Source organism: Enoplosus armatus, chromosome 1 (genome assembly GCF_043641665.1).
Source record: "Enoplosus armatus isolate fEnoArm2 chromosome 1, fEnoArm2.hap1, whole genome shotgun sequence".
Classification (NCBI taxonomy): domain Eukaryota; kingdom Metazoa; phylum Chordata; class Actinopteri; order Centrarchiformes; family Enoplosidae; genus Enoplosus; species Enoplosus armatus.
In genome coordinates this window covers 30610692-30629969 of record NC_092180.1, presented here as the reverse complement: position 1 = coordinate 30629969, position 19278 = coordinate 30610692, and the positions used below count along the sequence as shown (strand labels likewise).

Sequence of the window (19278 nt, the reverse complement as noted above, 5' to 3'; positions counted from 1 at the left end):
AAATCTGACTTTTATTAAATAGAAGAGGCTTTTTTTTTGTTTCATTTCTCTTCTGTTATATCTAGAATGTGTTAGACTTCCTGTCCAAGCTCCCATGTTTGTCTTGTTGCAGTGCAGACATTCATATATCCCCGCTTGCTTGTGTTTAGTCACTTTATTATATATCATTTTAGACCTCTTCATCAGTTAGTCTTATGCCTGTTTTGTTTTTTTGTTTTTCCCCCCCCCCAAGCCTTTTTGTGTAGTGTGGGACGCTCTGTCTTTCTGACCCTAGTGGACTGCTGATGTTCAGGATTGGACGGGTGTGATTCTTGGGCGTATGAAACCATTTCAGCTCGCTGTAGTTTGATGAGATCAAATCGATGCAGAGCAATCCACAGTCTGTTATGTTTCCTTTTCTCTGTGTAGTTGAACCATTCCAACTTTTGTTTTCTAAAAAAAAAAAAAAGAAAAAAGCACTTTTTGGTCAGCGCTGCTGGTCGTCTAAAAAAAAAAAAAGACAGAAAGAAAGAAAAAGAAATCACAGTGATAAAGTTTGTAAAACAACATGAAAATGGAATGGGGGTTTGAGCAGGAGTCTCTTGGTGATGGAGAGTCAGACCGGTTGCGCCTGGATCTGATTCATGACCAGTATGGCAGAAATCTTTCCTTTTTCCTTTTTTTAATAAGACTGAATGCTGCTCGACACTTGTCATGAGTCTCCATAGAGCCAGGAGCTCGCTGGAGCTGCCTTCCAAGTCTCAGATGTGAGTTTTAATTCAACCAAATGTTTCACACAGGCAGAGCTGCTCTGACGTTTTTTTTTTAATATCCTCCTTGATTTAGTTAAACTTTGGTGCGCAGAAGGTCCCAGAGGTAAAGTAAAAAAAGTATTATTTTTATAGTTAAAATAATACTTTATTTTTATATAGTTATAATTTATTTCTTGCGTTTTCTAGTTTGCTAACTCACCGTGGCTCCACCTTACTGACGTTTAACTATGTCTGCCTGCAGAGCAGCGCCTGCCATCCAGAAACATTTAGAAAACTAAAACTATCACATCTAATGGTGACTCTAAATCACCGGGACAACATCTCCTCCGTTTGCTCGGCCTCAGTTCAAATACTGCTCATGGATTCTGGGAAGGGGATGAAGCTTAAAAAAAAAAGAAGAGTGTTGAGACTATTGACATGATTTTGCACAAACCTAAAAGACGTGGGCTGCGTTTCTTGGGGACTTGCCTAAAAAAAAAAAAAAAAAAGTGGAGAGCAAAGCTGGCAAGAGTACGGGGGGGTGGGGGGGGGGCAGCAAAAGTGGCAAAAAGGGTGAAGGCTCAACAGGGAGGTGTGTCTTAATGCTGTAGAGTTCAAGTCAGGGTTCCTACACAGTACGGGAGCGTTGTCATGACCGGGTTGATGTGTACTTTATGTGCGACGATGGACAGATGACTACAAGCAGGGGTTGGGGGTGGGGGGTGGGGGGTGGGGCTCTCTTCAAACCCAATTCTGGAAAAAGTATTGAATTGTACAAGTATGTCCAACTGTGTAGGGACCCTGTCCATTAGGTTTCTGATTGTACATTAAGGATAGAGAGTAGGAGAGAAACACTCCTTGTATTCTGCTGCTATAGAAAAATAAATCCCAGCTACGTGTTTTAAAAAAAAAAAACGAAAAAAAAGAAGAAAAAAAACAAAAAGAAAAAAGATGACAAAAACGTAATGGATTAAAAACGATGCTTTTCTCTTGTTGTTTGCTGCTACATTTTTGGGTTGTTTTTTTTTTTATACATATAAATGTCAATATACTGCCATTCTAGGTTTGAATTTTCTCATAGAAAATTGTGTTATTGACATCCTCATTTGTTGTTGTTTTTTTTTGTAGATTCTATGTGATTGTTTTTTTTTTGTTTTGTTAATAATTACGTAATATGATTTTCCGAATTATTCCAAAAAACAAGGAAAAATGAGACAATGTACAGAAATGCTTTGATCCACAATACCTCATGTGACAGTCACGATCTATCTCTAATTTTAAGTCTTTTTTTTTTTTTTATTTGTTTGTTTAGTTCTTATTCTATTCTACTCGTTGGTTCAGTGCCTACTAGCTCTGTTTAACCTGCTTGAGGTGAAGCATCTGCGATGGAGACCAGCGAGTCCAGGCCGTGCTTTGATACTGGTGCCATAACAGAAAAATGGGATATGTATAACTCTGTTGAGTGTTAAGCTGTCTCTGTGAATGAGACTTTACCCCCCCCCCCCCCCCCCCCCCCTTTAGGCCCATAGTGGCCTTCTGTCCTTTCCACTTTTTATATTTATAAAAGAAAAAAAGCTTCATTTCATTTTTTTTTTTTTTTTGCTCCAATTTTCAAACTGTCAGTGAGTTGATTTGAGTTTGTAAATAGATTCAGTGTCGTGCTCCGTAAGCCATAGACTGTCTTTTGTTTTGTTTTTACAAATCATTCCACACAGTTGTGTCTACTTCATGCCAGTTGTCTGCAACTGGGACAAACAGTGTATTCATATTTGTGTCGACTACACAATAAAAACATGAATTAGATGGATCCTGGAGACCTGACTGTCCTTGTCCACAGGAGATGATGATGATGATGATGATGATGATGATGTTTGAAGTGAACTGGCACTATATGATGTTATTGATGTTGAAAGCTTTATGCACTGACAATATAACACTATATCAATCAAATTCACTGACTTCCGGGACTTCCATATCAGTACACTCCGAGGCGATATATGCCGGAGCTCCGGTTCTAAAGGCGACGTGGATGTTGGCGCGAGCCCCCCTTTTCATCGTGAGGAATATTTTTCTCCGGTTTTAGAAAACTGAAACGAACGAAACTGGGTGCGTTTGTTGGGGACTATTTTCAGCCACGGATTGGTACACATTAGTGCACTCTAGTGAGTGTTTCCAGCACAACAGGACGGTGTGCATGGGACTGAAACAAAGTAAACAGAGTGTGTGTGTGTGTGTGTGTGTTTTCATGGTGGTGAATCAAGCTTATGTCGACACTGAGAAATCTAGAAGATTGCCAGACTTCATCCACAAACAGCCGATACTGACAGCCACCGATAAAACAAATGAAACCTGTAACTAAAAGTCACTCATCCAGTCCGTCAAACTGGAGCAGATCCTCCTTTCACTGGGGGACTTGGTGAAAGGTGACCGACAAATCCATTGGCCGCCGTCGCCAGCACACCTCTCGGCGCGCTGGAGCCGAAACCATCACATCTGCGATCACCTCTTTGAACCGTTTCATTCATTTTATCAGGCAAATATACCCAAATATCCTCTTCAGTGTGAGACCTTTCTACTTTCTGCAGACGTGTAAATTGAATATCTGGGTTTTGGAATCTACAAAACTAGAAAACAAAATGACCAGGGCGCCCACGCCAGTTCATGACCGAGTGCAATTACCTCTGAGGGGCGGGAACATTTCTCAGAGTCTGGCTGAAGTGGAGATACAACAAATAGATTATAGAAAAATAATAATAATCAGCGGCGGTGGAGCGGATAAATGTGACTCCCGATGTGTGGTGAAGGAGAATGATGTCACCTCTTATTAATGGGGAACCTTTGGCAGCTGGAGTTAAAAAAAATGGATGCAAGGATGTAGCTACTATGGTGAGGTGCAGCTCAGTCTTCATCAGCACCATCCTTTAAACAACAGAAGTCAAATTAGCGCAAGCTCAGGAACCATGTAGAAACGTGAGTTGGAGGGGGGGCGCAGCTGCAGTCTGATGTCAGCTTACATACGGGATGATCCCGGCCAGCTCCAGTGCTGACTGAATCCATGCATGTTTCTACTCGGCCACACATGCTAATGTTTCAACTTGTAAGTTGTGCTAATTTCCTCCTGCCCTCATTTAAGGAGAGAACAAGAAAGTTCTGTCTGGATCCTTGGAAAGTTATTGTTTGGCTAATGATTAACAGGAGTATTTGTGTGTGTGTGTGTGTGTGACAGTACTCATTGATTTGTTATGCAAGGAATGTCTTTGATGGGGCTTCAGTGTGGAGGAAAAGGCGTGAAAGTCTAATCCTTTCCCACAGGCCTGCCAGCGCCAGCTCAACCAGCAGCAGACAAAGACCCTCAGCACGCACACACACACACACACACACACACACACACACACGCCGACATACACTATGTAACACATACAACACAGCCTGCTGTTGTGTTACACCGTGCTTTCACTTTTTCTACCATCTTTTGTTTATTGATATTTTCACTTGATACACACACACACACACACACACACACACACACACACACACACACACACACACACACACACACACACACACACACACACACACACACCTATGTGGTCTACCTCAACTAATTTAAGTAAAACATATTTTATACCAAAATGAGTGAATATGGAGCAAATATTCCTCTTTTATTTTATTCTATTTTGTTCATTAAAGGCAGTCAGATTTGTCTTTATTGGTCAAGATAATGTTGTGTTCACCAAAGACACCAGTGGGTCAGACGCTCAGAGCGGCCCTGAGGGGATTCTTTACAGGAGCAGGTTTATAAATCTGGTATGTGCAGTAACGGAGCACCCCCCCCCCCCCCCCCAAACCGCAACGCGGAGCGGCGGCCTCGATCACTTCCCAAGCGGACTCCGGGTGGCGGGTTTGTGTTAACATGGCAGTTTGCGCTGAAAGTGAAAAGCCAAGCCGTTGGGGGGGGGGGCTCCTCTCTGTTCCACGCTGAACCAGCTCGCACTCATCTGAACATGCGATTTACTATTCTGGTCCTGGTCACAGGTGAGTGTTTGTGGGCCTGAGAGCAGGGAGAGACATTACTGAGCAGACCACATCAAACACTGGGGGAAGTATTTCCAGGATCCATTCTGCTGGGTGGGGGGGGGGGTTCACCGAGCTGTCTACTGGCTGTATCTTTCTAATGACAGTATAGCTCTCCACTCAAACCAGGGCCTGCCAAAGCCATTTTGGATCCTTTAACACAGGTCCAGACCACCACCACTACCCGACGTACTGGGACACAGCAACCCGCGACTTAAAAACCAATGTGGGCCAGAGGTGTGTATACCATACCTCCGGCGCCTGTGCTCCCATCTTGGAACTCGGCCTTCAGTGTACACTGCCCCCAAATACTCACTGGAGAGCCACATGTGGAGTCATCCGAGGCTGAAAATAGTCCCCAACAAGTTTCCCTCCGGTTTGATTAAAAACCACGGTGAGCAGCTGTTTTAGGAAGTGCTGCGTTTTTCATGGGATTTGTTGGCAATGAGACAAATACGGAGCAACGCCAGACTGATCCTTTCAGGGTTATCCATATTTCAGCTTTGTGTTCTGATTATTCTCTTCATTGTAACTCATAATAAGTCATAACAAAAAGCAGTGGTTAGAACCCCCCCCCCCAACAAAAAAAAAGAATAAAGAAACTTTTTCCAGAGCCAACAACTTCATTTTTCACATCTCTTAACAATTTCTGTATCCATACTGATCATTGATAATTATGAATGTGTACAAATATATAATTGAAAGTTCTATTGTAACTGTGTGCGTCTCCACTCAGACGACACCATGTGTGTCTGCTGTTCTCCATGGAGGCCCCCCTCCTCCTCCTCCTCCTCCTCCTCATGGAGCTGTTGGTGTGCTTGTGGTGAAATCCGATGCCACCATTTCATTCAGAGGGCTTTTCTGCTGCCGGCCGGCCGGCCGGACGGCTGCATTTGTCACCACTGCTTTTCATGTCACCACTCACCACCTGCTCCCCACATTCCTCTACATTCTCTCAAAGACCTCGGTCCCTCCTCCTCCTCCTCCTCCTCCTCCTCTCCCTCCTGCTCTTCCTCCTCATCTTTCTCCTCTCCTCCTCCACCTCCTCCTTCTCTCTTCCTTTCCTTCCTCCTCTGTTCATTATTCCTCCAACGCCGTACCCTTTCTCCTCCTCCTCCCCCTCCTCCTCTCCACTTTACTATGGCTACAATCGATTCATTCCTTTTCTCTTTCTTTGGATTCTTCATTTGATAATTGCACACTCTGTCTCTGCCTTTGATTTTTTTTTTTTTTTTTGACTTTAAGAGGGTACAAGTCGTACTAAAACACTCATCTGAATGCAGCCTCTCTCATTTGGCCCCTGTCACCCCTCCTCCACCCTGCCTCCCTCTTTCTCTTTTTCGCCTTCAGAAGCTGCCGACTGGAAGACAGCGTTCACCTGCTGCCTGACACTGCATAAACCAGCTGCTACTGTACCCCACCACACACACACACACACACACACAGTCCTGTTGGGTTATTGTCAGTGTGAGTTTGGACATGGAATAGAAAGCGGGCTGGCTGACAAAGGCTGAAAAAGTCTCTTTGGTCCTCCCTGGTGCCTCCTGATGCCATTGTTGTTGTTGTCGACAGAGCAGCAGCACGTATACGCTCTGTACAATCACAGCAGAGGCTGGTGACCTGGTTTTATCCAGAGAGGGGACAGGAGTTTAACATTAACCAGTGGCTCCCCGTCAGTAGAGAGAGAGCCAGTCTAAAAGCTGCCAGTCCGGCCGGAGGTGGAGCAGCGCATGGCACCATCACAGCCGTAACCCTTTGTTGCTCCTCACAAACATTCGGACTCTGAAAGGATCATTTACGCAACTTGGATCCCCGTCCCTGACTCCCTCCTTTCTTTACGACAACCTGCGGGGCCCCCACGTGCCGTACTTCCAGAGCAGACCGTACATCATAGCCAGGCAGTGGAGTAGCCACGCGACAAAACACGTCCCACATGCCACGGACAATTCCTGAACGTTGCAGTAACATTTCAAAACCACACATTGGGGCCCGATGGACGATGGCCCCCAATCGACCACTGACCACCTCCGCCATTGTGACACAGAGGGAGGAAAAGTCAGGAAAGACTGGGCGAGTAGGAGAGGACGGGCTGAGAGTGTTTTTTTTACTGCAAGATTTACTTTTTTTTTTTTTTAATGAACAGTATTCATTATTGGTTACACCCCAACGTATACACCCCTTACAGCAGAGCCTGAAAGTTATATTTCCAATAAAATCAGCGTATTTATTGTCGTCAGTGAACAAAGCTCACCTGTAATCACAGAGTGACAGCAGCGCCCCCTCGTGGCTTCCATAGTCCGTAGAATATCCAGGGCCAGCACTGTCCGTCTCACGGGTATCACTCAGATTGTATGAAAAAGGCACACTACTGCTGTTATTGGTTTATTGTGATCCAAAGATTCCTATAAAAAGACAGCAAAACTGCTGCACTGGGTGATTCCCTCAGCGTGGTTGGTGGGAATCTGACATCCGTTGTGACATGATCTGACACAAGTCAGAATAGTTTTAAAAAAAAAAGAAGAAAGAAATACTTCCACGTTCAAAGTGCTTGCTTTGTCTGACCAGCAGTCCAAACCCCAAAGACGTGCAGTTAAATACCAGAGGAGTAAAAACACCCACATTTAACAAACTGGACCCTGTTCAGTTTTGGCATTTTTGCATTAGAACTGGCTTAAATGGTGAATCAATGAATCCGAGGAGGAGTCGATTCATCTTCTGTCCAGCGATCAATGGTACGTTATATATAATATTGCAGCTGGAGGGGTATGTGTATGGCTGTATGCAACACTTTGACTGGATGCTACCAGTTACTGACGTAGCAAAACCACAACTGCAAAATACAAGTACATAAAATAAAGTAAAAATACGTTTGACTTTATTTCAAAAAAAAAAAAAAAAAAAAGTATAATCAGTATACAGAAGAGGTTGTGAGTAAAGTATGAAAGTTTGTTGGGAGTGTAGAAATATACTGATTAACATATTTGTCCACCCGGTTACAGTTCAACGGCAGCGCAAACTACATCCCAACACAGGCTGAACATTATACGTTCGTGAAGGAGGTTTTATATTTCAACACAGTTTGAGCTAGGTGTCCCGCTTCATACCGCTTTTTCTGCAAACTAAAAGTACACAGCGGTCAGATAAACGTAGTCGGGGCACAGGAGGAGCGCAACGCGAAAAATGACTTGAGCAAATGTGCTTAGTTACTTTGCACCAGCACGTGTTGCTTCAGTTATTCAGTCACTGTAGTTAAGTCAAACCTCCCAAAGAACACACCAGACATCAGAGAGCAAATCGTGTTCAATCGATTTTTATTTTGGTGTCTTTGTTCCGTTCTGTTCTGTGTCCCTCAGTGTTGTCTTACAAGTCAGCTGCACACTGAATCACTGCAACACATCCACTCTCTTACAGTCAAACAAGAAAACAGGATTTCTCACTGGAGCCCAGTTCCAGACTCCGCAAATTCAGTTTAAAAAGGAGGGTCTTTGGACTTTCCTGCATGTCTACCCTTCCCAACACAATGCAAACACCATGACTGTGCTTCACACTCCAAACCCTCTAATGACTCCACTGCAGACCGATCGCTTGCTGCCACCTGTGGGACATCAGGGCTGCTGGCTGATAGCAGCTCAGCCTCCCTCTCTTCTGTCCAGGGCGCAGAGGTCGTCGGCTCCTCCTCCTCTTCCTCCTCCATCATAATCAGGAGGTTCAGAAAGAAGTCCCTTCAGAAGTTTTGATGTAGTCCTTGAAGTCCGTCGGGACACTCAGCATAGAGCAGACCTGGACGATACCAGATGGAGGAGGGTTAGCTGGCGCGCGGTAACTGCTCTGCTAATGCAGGATAGTTGCATCTGTCGCAGTAGGCCAACACAGGAATGCGTTCAGGTACAAGACCAAATCTTGCGTTGACCAAGACCAAATCAAAGGCTGTGTAAAGGCAAATCATTGGAGTGGTTGGGGTTTCTCTCAGCAGGTCAATATGAGGGCGACTAGAGATAGTGGCCGATTCATCAGTAAGTCTATTAGCTTCAGCGTTAGCTTGGTGCATTGGAAAAAGGAATGCTTCTATTGTGACCATCAGAGGGACAGACAGGAAGTTATCTGCTGTCCACTGAAAAGTCCTAAAGACAAACAAAACTGTCGCACAATATGACATTTCATATTTACTGCAAGGTACCGTATCAAGGCTGACGTAAACTGCTAGCTGGCAGTTTGAAGCACTCGGCGTTTCACTCGCTCATAGTAATGCCGTGCCTACGCTTGCAGAAGCAGTGTTTTCACTAACAATGGTGTGTGTGTGTGTGTGTGTGTATGACAGCTCCAGTAACAAACAGTGGGTTACAGTAAACAAAAGGATCCCCCGATCAGCCCGCGGACCGCATTGGGACACCCTTCACCGTTACCAATTTCCGAGTAAATGGAGTACCTGTCTGAACTTGGCGCGGAGTTTCTCCATGTCCTTCTGTAGCTCTGCAGACTGCGGATCATCATGAGGGGACTGTTGGATTATATGCAGGACGGCCTCCAGTGCCTTCACGCGCTTTCTGGCAGCACAGACACACACACACACACACACACACAGAGACAGGACACTCACTGTGGCTTTGAAGTAAATCTCAAAATCACACCTCTGATCGGTTTTTAAGTGCAGCTGGACCCCAAGAAGGCTCCAATGTTTCAAACCAGCTGGACATAGCATAGAAAACTCCCCAATATTCCCAAACAATGAATCCAGTTCCTTGCATGGCCATATGTGAAGCACAGCTCCCCCATATCCGGATACTCTTGAGATCACTGAGTGAGCTTGATTTGATTGTTGAGGATTGGACGCATCTCTGGATTTTTACGCTCTTCAATTGAACACAATTAAAACCGTCTGACTGACAGACACAGAAAACACACATTTAATTATGGCGTCATGACGGGGTTTCGTACCCTGAACAGTAAAACGCATCAACTGTACTTCAGCATTCACTCATAATAACTTGTGCAACAACAATTGTAGCGTGGACGCAGTGCACACGTAGAACAAAAATAACACCACCAACAATAATAATAATAATGCAGAAACACATGCTGGGAGGCCTCCCAACACATCTACCTCGGCCAATCACATGAGAGCTGATCATGGTTTCAACGATCTACTCTTGCTGCCTTTACTTCTAAATGAGAGAACGCTTTTGTTCAAGATGGACAAATCAATCAACAACCCCCCCCCCAACTTAAAGAACCAACTTTGGCTGGATGAGAATGAACAGTATCATTTAGGCCTGGGTCAATGAACCCATGTGAGAAGAACAGGGCCCGGTACTGTTACAGGGGTCTGAGTCACTGCCTGCTGCTTTTAGCTATTGAAACTGAAGCAGAGGAGACACTGGTTTCAAGTCACTTGCATCATGCGTGTAGTTTAGAAGACAGTGGAGGAAGACAATGGTGGTGTTGTCTGAGGAGACCATACCTTGACTTGACATCTGTGTTGTGTTGGAGGAGACATTTCCACGTGACGGAAAACCCATAATAGAAGGAAATCTGTAGGGGCGACAGAGGGCGAGAGACAGTGAGCGCGCCTGAGAGGCCGCAGGGGGTTTAAAGCAACAACGTTAAGCTAACAGGCTGCTAAACCCTAGTCCTGGGTTGGCTTCAAGCTAACAGGGCGTAGCGGTGGCCGTGGTGAGCACAGCTGACGAACTTCAGCTGAAAACACCGACACGGCTTGGGCAGCTGGGTGTGACGCTAACTGGGCAGCGTTAAGGCACGGAGCTACGCTAGAGTTCGATAACAGACGCGTAGGCTGGTAGCTTCTATTAGCTGACTCGGCTAACTAGCGTTAGCTCCACCGCTCACCTCAGTGGATAGCTTGGCCCCGTGAGAGGCTCCATGTCTACGGCCGTCCTGCAGTCCTCGGCGGGTGCCTCTCTCGAATCCGTCCCGGTAGCCCTCCCCTCGGAACCTGGAAAACAGCCCCCGCCCCACTCCCCGTCACTCAGTGGTTGTGGCTCGAGGCTATGTTCAGTCTTGTTAGAATAAGCCGTGCCCCCGGTCAACACGAAAACTCACCTTTCATCCGCCGTAACAATACTGTCAAACATGTCTTCCCACCCAGCCATCTCTAGCTCACTCGCGGGCTGCTTCTTCTTCTTCTTCTTCTTCTTCTTCTTCTTCTTCTTCTGCACGAACTAGCTCACCGCGTTCTGACCGCCGTGCGCTCCAGATGTTCTTATCCGACACAGGTATAGCCAGCTGCGTACCGCTGACTGCGCAGGCTCTGCTGCCGCCACCATCAGAGCGGTGCTGCCCCCTAGGAGCCCGGAGGCTTCTGCAATGAACTAGCACAAGTTGGTTGTTGGAAAACTTAAATTAAAAAATAAATAACGTGTCAATAATGCTGAATGCTTTAACAAGTTAAATACACATTTATTTATAATTCTATCTAACTCTTACTGTATCTCCCCAACTAACCACATACAATGCAATTTGCTGTGTTTCTGATCAGAATCAGAATCAGAATCAGAAATACTTTATTGATCCCCGGGGGGAAATTGTACAGTACCGGTGCTCCCATTCAAGAGTAGAAATGTAGCATAATTTATTAAGTATTATTGAATGAATTAAGGTACTGCATCTGCACAACAGACAAAAATCTTTCATCTATCTGTTTCAATAACTTTACCTTCTTTGTACAAATAAGAACATATGGATTATGTTCACTATACATTCATCTGATGATTCTTTTCTTGATTAATTATTTGGTCTGTAAAATGTCTGAAGGTGGTAAAAAAAATTTTTAAAAAAATGTACAAGGTGGGCATCTTCAGATTGTTTGTTTTGACCAAAGAGTATCCAGTTTACTATCGCATGAGACAAGTAGAGCAGCAAATCCTCACATTTGGTAAGCTGGAAGAAGGGAACTTTTGCCTTAAAAATAATGACACAATTAATCGACAAGATCTAGGCTCTCTCTGACAGCAGTGGCTGGAAAGGTCAGCAGGTCTCCCCTGACCTTGCATCGCAAATTACTGTTGGTGCTATACTTGTGGATTTTGATGAAAATGTGTCCTTCTAACAGCAGAGGGCGCTGTAAGACAAGGCGAGAGACAAAATGAGGTTTCTCCAGCAAGGGGGTTCTGAATCTGACCAGCCTGTAGACTTCCATCCCGCCAGAGTCCTCTGAAAAAGAAAGCTAAAAGCAAACATTATCACTGGCGTTGATACTGTCAAATAGTCCTAACCAGTAGGTCCACAAGTCCAGTAGGGTTTTATGTTGATGCTACCAGGAAAGAGCAGGTGTTTTTCTCTCCAACAGCTGTGAAAACACAGCTGGATTATGGGGTCATCACCAACATTAACACAGATTAATGATTTAGTTCGACAAACATTTCCCTGAGGTGGGTGGGGACACACGCACCAGACTGAGGAGCATATTTACCTGTAGCACGTGGTCATTTGTGTCCATTAATTGTCCTCTAACCCTCTGAGGTTCTGAATGACAAAATGAATTTTGTAGGTGGTTCAGTTTTTTTTAGTGCCATTTTCCACAGCTGGATTATTATGACTATTAGGGGTCCTGGGGTGTAAATCATAAAATGAATGACGGTTGAATTCCATTTTAGCTGCTTCACTTTCAGGGTCCTGCTATTGTTCATGTCGGCTCACTGTCACACTGTCATGCCTCACTGGGATTCTTGAATAGAACAGAGCCATCGTTATTGTTATTAACACCATGACAAGTCCACATGTCTGCTGAGAAAAATACCAATTATGTACCTAGGGACCCCAAAACACCCAGTGCCTCTAATCTGGAACATGGTTTTTAGTTTGAGGTAACTTAACTGTAACAGAACCCTTTTTAAGGAATATGCACCATGTGAGCACCATCTAAACAAACCAACAAAGTCTCAAAACTAGATTTGACACAGGGCACCTTTAAGACCGGGCCACAACACAAGCTAACAACACAGGACCTACTTTAGTTCTGCTTAAGGAGCTTTCTTAGCCTGGCGCTAACAGCTCCCTTAGCCTGGGCTTAGTCGTGGGCGAACTTAGCCCCGCGTTTTCAGGGGATAACCCTGCAGACTCAGAGCTAACCCTGCCCTTGGCTAAAGTCAGGGTCAGCCCACTTGGAATGTTCCAGGATCGCCAGTCACGTCTTGTTTTTGCCTTGCATCATGAGACAGTAGCGTACATCAACAGCATTTTTTTTTGTGTGACTTTTTGAGTCTACTCAATTTTCCAGTGCGAACACACTACACACTTCGGGGGCTTTCACATCAGGGACCCTGTTTCGGAGTACACTTGCCCCCAAAGTCCAGTTTGTTTGATTAATGTGAACACAGTGTACCGTACCCGGGCCCACACGAAAAAGGTGGTCTCGAGTAGGGCTCATGTGTACTCGGGTACGGTTCGCATCAGGTGTGAAAACACGGAAGGAGACTGCTATTTAGTATCTGACCCCATACCTATTTGACTGTACCGTTCAAACATCTGTGTGTGCACCCAGCGCGCACTGATCTCATCAATCGTACTCAGGCATGGTATGAAGAAATCGTCCCTAATATGAAAACGGCCTAAGTAAAAGTATGCAGTACGGAATCGGGACGCAGCAGGAAAAGCACATCAGGTGAGCCAGCGTGGGCAATGCCACGGCCTGGACCTGCAACGGGAGGCAGCTGTTATTCCTATGAATGACACCTGTGTTTGAGAACTGATGAAAATGAGGTGTGTTCACTGTGAGAAAGGTCCAGCTTTTCACGTTGGATTTACACGTGAAAGCCAGGTTAGTCAGTGGTCCCTCTATTTCAGGTTATTGTCTATTTCTTAAACTCACAGCTTCAGTCTGAACTCCTGAGTGTGAAACTATTTTCTACAAGTCTCTAAACTGCAGCATAAACATCGAGCACCAAGATAGGCCTGATGACTTCACCGGTATTATTTTCACCAGTGGGAGCCCCTTTAATTATTGTACTTTCTGTGCATATTAATGCATCAAGACGAGAATTTAACTGGACTAAAAGACAGTGGATTACATGCTTAAAAACAGGCTGACAATTTTCTTCACTCATCACTCTCTCTCTCTCTCTCTCTCTCTGGGCGTGTATATGTGTGTGTGTGTGTGTGTGATGTTGTGTTTTGTAGCTACTGAGCACGTGTGGACTCAAAAACACTGGCAGGACTCCAGAGCAACACAGCTGTGCAAATGGCAGCTGCACTGCACTGTTTGTATGCACAAAGAGTGTTTGGTGCAAAGAAAAGAAAAATCTTCACTACACGTCTGTTGTAATGATTTAAAAAAAAAAGAGCTGGGATAACCTTGTCTGTCAGTCATAGATGGAAAAAGATTTGACCTCACTCCAGTGAACGCCTTCAGGTTCCCTCACAAGTATCCGCTAACCGGACTAAATAGACTAGATGCAGTACCATGCAGTGTGTACAAGGACCTCGTGACCTTCATGATTCTGGACTATTCAAAGGCGTCCCAATACACGTTCCGTTTCAGCAGAGAACCTCACGTGTTGTTTCCAAAGAGCTTTCACTTTTGGCCAAACAGGTGTAAGAGACATGCTGGCCGGACTCCAACAGATAACAGGTCACAACCCTGATTATCCAACCGAAACATGTCTGATTCAGTACGGTGCAGTGATCCAGACTCTCAGGAAAGACCATAACTAGTGTTTGATGGATTGGCAACATGAAGGACAACTTCAGTGTGAAACCAAAGTGGAACATGTTTTTCCTAAAGCTTAGACACGGTGCGTGAAACATCTGTGTGTGAGAACAAGGAATCTAAAGATTTTCTTAATGTTCTATATCATATTTACACCAATCATGTTGTTCAAACATAATCTTTGTATTCAAATACGAGACCAGGAAAACTTCCAGTGAACTTTCACGAGTTCAATGGAAGTTGAGTCAAAAATGACTGATTACAGATTTCAGGCATGTGCACAGAGCTTTGAAGACAGAGGCCCAGAATTAGCTATACCACTAGAGATATTTTTGGCACCAATAATAAGGCCCTCTGTCTCACTCTCATTTAGCTGGAGAAAATGTTTTGCCATCCAGCATTTGACATCCTCAAGACAACTTAGAGGAGACTGCGGATTATGTGTTTCGCTTGGTTTCAAGGGGAAGTATAGCTGTGTGTCGTCAGCGTAGCAGTGACAAGGGCTGTTTTATTTTCTAAAAACAGAACCCAGTGGAAGCATATAAAGAAAAGAAAATGGGACCTAGGGTGGAGCCTTGGGGTACACCACAGGAGACAGTAGTAGAACTTCTAATGGCATGAGTCTAAAGACAGCAGCAAGCCATTTGTTACATCTTACTGTCTTCCTCAGAGGGTGGAGTTTGCATAGTTGTTGTGAAGATTGCTCAGTTGTCACGTCAGGGGTTAGCTGTTCCGAATGACCACACTCAATGTGGGGAGGAAAGCCTGCCATCATAACCTCCTCCTGGCTGCGTCCCACAGAAGCCCCACTGAAGTGCTCTGTGTGTTTAGTTGTCTTCGTCACTCCTACCAATGGTTTCACGTTATTCCACTGATCTACAGGGGGGGGGCGGTAACATGCCAAAAAATAGCAGGGAAGAAGAAGGCCGCTTGCTCGTGAACATGGAGCTGAGCTTTGCTAATGTTTTATGTGTAAGGAAAAGCACATTAGTCAGACCTTAAGGGATACGTTTTAGGAAGTGTCCTCAAGAAATCTCCACAGGGCACCTTTAAAAGGTGATAATATGTCGGTGTTGTATTTACAGCTTGTTTCCGCTGCCCCCAAATGGCCAAAAAACAAAAGATTTTCGACATTGGAAATGGTGGTCAGTGAAATCGGGTCGGCTCCGTAGAGCTCTCGGCCGATAGAAAAAGGACTTTAAAACTTTAGTAATTCGTTTTCTCCCACCACGCGAGAGATTTGCTCTGGCGGACGGGCACCTGAACTCCATTAAGGGCTTCGTCAAAACGTTTGTGCTCTGCCATATATCCCATACATGGCCACACAGACACTGAACCGGAGTAACCTCTGTCGATGTCACAGAGGTCGGGGGTTATCCGAGAGGTGATGAACGAAGCAAACATACAACTTCAAAAGAGTCAGCTCTTCCTATGTCATCAGAAGTGTGCGTTTCATGCCGTTACGCTCAACATAAGTAGGCTGTACGATGACGCATCACCTCCTCCACCCCCTGCCCAGCCCCAGGTGAAGGGCATGTGCTGTGACAGACTGAGCAAACATAAACAGGGTTATTCTATTTGCCCGGTTTGTTCAGATGAAAAGATTACACAAATGTCTTTCTCACCCCAGTGGCACGGACATACAGGGGCATAACAAACATGGACATACACAGTGTTTATACAGCCCGGGCTGTGCCAGACAGCAGTTTTGTTGTTTTTTTTTAACACAGTGTGTACTGGCGGTGGACCTGTTGGAGCAGGTCCGAGTCGAGTCTCAAGTCGCAAGTGAAGCTGAAAGTCTCTGAAGACAAACCATTTAGACACTTTGACTTCAAAGTCGCGTTAGTAAAGACTCTTTATCACAAGTCCACGTTCTTGCTCTCTCTGAGCTTTTTAGCCGCACCTCACGGCCTTCACCTGCGGATGGAATTTGCTCGGTTGTCACGGGGACGGTTTAGTTGTCATTACATGCCGTGAGGTGTGGCTGAAAGCTCCACGAGTTCAAAAATGATCTGCAGCGTTTAACGTTTCAAAGTTTAGACTGAGCCTTTGAGACGTTCATCAGGGGTAAATGGACAACCCGCAGTGCTGACCATCAGGATGAAAACACTGATTAGTGCAGCTTTGACTGCATGATAATTGATCTCATCTCACATCTGCCTTATTGAGGTTTTTATGATAAAAATGTAACAAAAAAAACTTTTAGAAGAGTACGTTATGTATACTTCTATATACAGTACTTAGCATAGTCCAGTAGTTCTCTATGAAAACCTTCCAATCACAGGAGGTGCCTGGGTCACAGCCAGGCAGTGGTCCCTCCTGAGTCCAGCATGTGTCAGCGTTGCCACTAGATGGCAGTGCATCATTGACAGTTGACTCTCAGTGGCGGAGCACAAGTCAACACCAGTCAGTCACACGCTTGATGTCACGGACCCTCAGCAGCAGAAAGAGCATCTTGTTATTCTGGGATGTCTCCTTTTAGGATTATGTGTCGGTTTCAAAAAAAGACCGGAGATACAGCCTCCTCCTCCTCCTCCTCCATCATCACATCTGATACCAACTCCTCCACCATCACTTTCCCCACCTCCATCATCCACCTGCGTCTCCTCCGGTAACACCATTAACCGAGTCATTTTCTCGTCTCTATGTGTCCGTGTTATTATAAATAACGCTTTGTACATTATTGTTGTTAAAGTAAAATGAATACATTTAAAACATTTTGTTGTTGTTGTTGTTGTTATGCATTACATCCCATTTAAAAGTCGTTCTGTTACACCAGTATCGTCAGTGTGAGAGTCACCTGGCTTGCCGGGCCGTTTGTCCATGTGTGCCCCTGTTATCGCCAAAACATGACGAGAGCATTTTCCCTCTCCCAGCCTCCCTCCACGGAGGGTTGTGAATAAACGGGGCTGCGGGGTCTCACCGCTGAGGGCTACTGGGAGGTCTCTTCAGATTCCTGTCTGACAGCGAGGGTCCTCCACTCTCTCTGGAGAGCCCCTTCACCTCCAACTACCAGAGAGCAAGGCCTGAGCCCTGGCTACACACACTCAATTATTCCAGACAAATTATGGACACTGGGGGGATGCTTCGGCCTCGACGTGGTCTGGAGGGGGAACATTTAACTCATTGTTGCCCCCTAATCCTCACCTCCACCCTTCCTGTGACCCCCACTGCCAGCCACCCCCCCCCCCAGCCCTTCACTACCATCCTACTAGAAGTATGAGAGGCTATATTTCACTCCCCTTTTTTCTGAAGTCCTTGTTGGTGAAAATGTAAAATTTGTTGAAATGTTATATTTTAATGCACTTTGAAAGGAAAGCTGCATTCATCTTTCTCCTCTCGCATTCTGGCCCCATCTTTGAAAAGTTTGTGCTGCGTCTGGCCATAAGGCAGAGAGGGAGGAAAGAAGGGGAAAAAAAAAAATCTCTTGGCTGTGGGGAGGAAGAGGTCAGAGGTCAGACTGGGGTGAGCCGAGATGGGCAGTAATGAGAGACTGACCCTCATTAGATCTAACTCCCGATGAGAAGACAATGAGAGCTGATGAGGACAGTCAGGTGTAACGAGCAGCACAACAACACTGGTCAACACGCCGAAACAACCGGCAAGGAAGGAGACAAAGGCCTCAGGCAGCTGCCATGCTCAGATTTGGCAGAGGGTCTATCAAAACTGGCTTCAGGACGACTGAGATTTACTTTCACGGTAAATGATTGTACGGTCCTTTTCTCTCACACAGTGTTTCGTCTGCTTGGATTGGCATATGCATATGAAGAGTGTGTGTCATAAGGGACGAATTCCAGAATTTCCCTCTGATGATTTAAAGGAGCCTGATAACAAGGAGCGAACCAGCGCCGCATGTTAAAATGACATCTGTCTGGCCGACCTTATAGTAGTAGCTCTCGGATCCCTGAAAGTAAGTTTAGCTCTTATTGAGTTAGGGCTTCTTAAGAGGATAGACCCCAGAAACATAATAAAAAAGAAATGGCAAAAAAAAAAAAAGTAAATAAAAAAATAAGCTCATAGAACCAGAGCGCAAGTGTGTGCAGAAGGTGTAGTGGAGTGAAGAACATCGCGTCCTGAGCGGATAATGGTGCAGCTTTAAGCATAAGATGAAAAGTGACCCTGATGTGTGTGTGTGTGTGTGTGGTGGAATGTAAGGGCGTGGTTGGGGTGGTGTCGTGCGTCTGAGTTTTATGCAGGAGTGTTTGTGTTCCATCACAGGCTTGCAATTTGTGTCCCCTTTTTATTAACTGTAACCGTGGAGGTCACCATATTGTAGAAAGAGAGAATTTCAAATTCATCGTCACTGAACATCATCTGAGGGTTTAACAGTATTGCCCAATATTGATTTTAGGGGGGGGGGGGCAGTTAAAGCTGGGGTAGGCAGTTTTATTTTTGCCGTCATTGAGCAGAAAAATGCATTAGAAGCTTTCAGTATATTGTAATTCAAGTGGTCCGAGAGGAAACCAGACTTCTGCACCTCCTCATGGCTGTTTTCAGGCTTCAGAAAATCTAGCCCGTGACGGGAGATTTTGGCCAATCACGGGTCGTTTCAGAGGGAGGATGGTCCTATTGGCTGATAACCCGACCTCTATGAATGCAGATGCGCATGCACAGCCGTTCAGAAGGAGACGGTCTGATACAATGGTGGAAAATACAGCAGGAAAAGTTAGCGTGGCAATTGAAGGTATCCTTATAGCTGTGTAAAAAGCAACCGGTTGACCTTACGAACTCCTGGGCCCGGCTCGCTGGCCTGTAGTCGAGATCAAGCTTGGGTTGCGTGCGCGTACGAAGCGCGTGGACGTGTCCGTGCTC

General features: G+C 45.3%; 1 protein-coding gene across 1 annotated transcript; it reads right to left on the bottom strand.

The window, feature by feature from the left end:
- Nucleotides 1-8099: 8099 nt before the first annotated feature.
- Nucleotides 8100-11000, bottom strand: lto1 (LTO1 maturation factor of ABCE1). The gene is made up of 5 exons (XM_070904678.1): nucleotides 10863-11000; nucleotides 10650-10755; nucleotides 10264-10334; nucleotides 9232-9349; nucleotides 8100-8585 (listed from the first exon to the last, which is right to left on the bottom strand). Exons 1-5 carry the CDS (start codon nucleotides 10910-10912, stop codon nucleotides 8514-8516), a joined length of 417 nt encoding a protein of 138 aa, XP_070760779.1. The 5' UTR covers nucleotides 10913-11000; the 3' UTR covers nucleotides 8100-8513.
- Between the last annotated feature and the right edge of the window lie 8278 nt (nucleotides 11001-19278).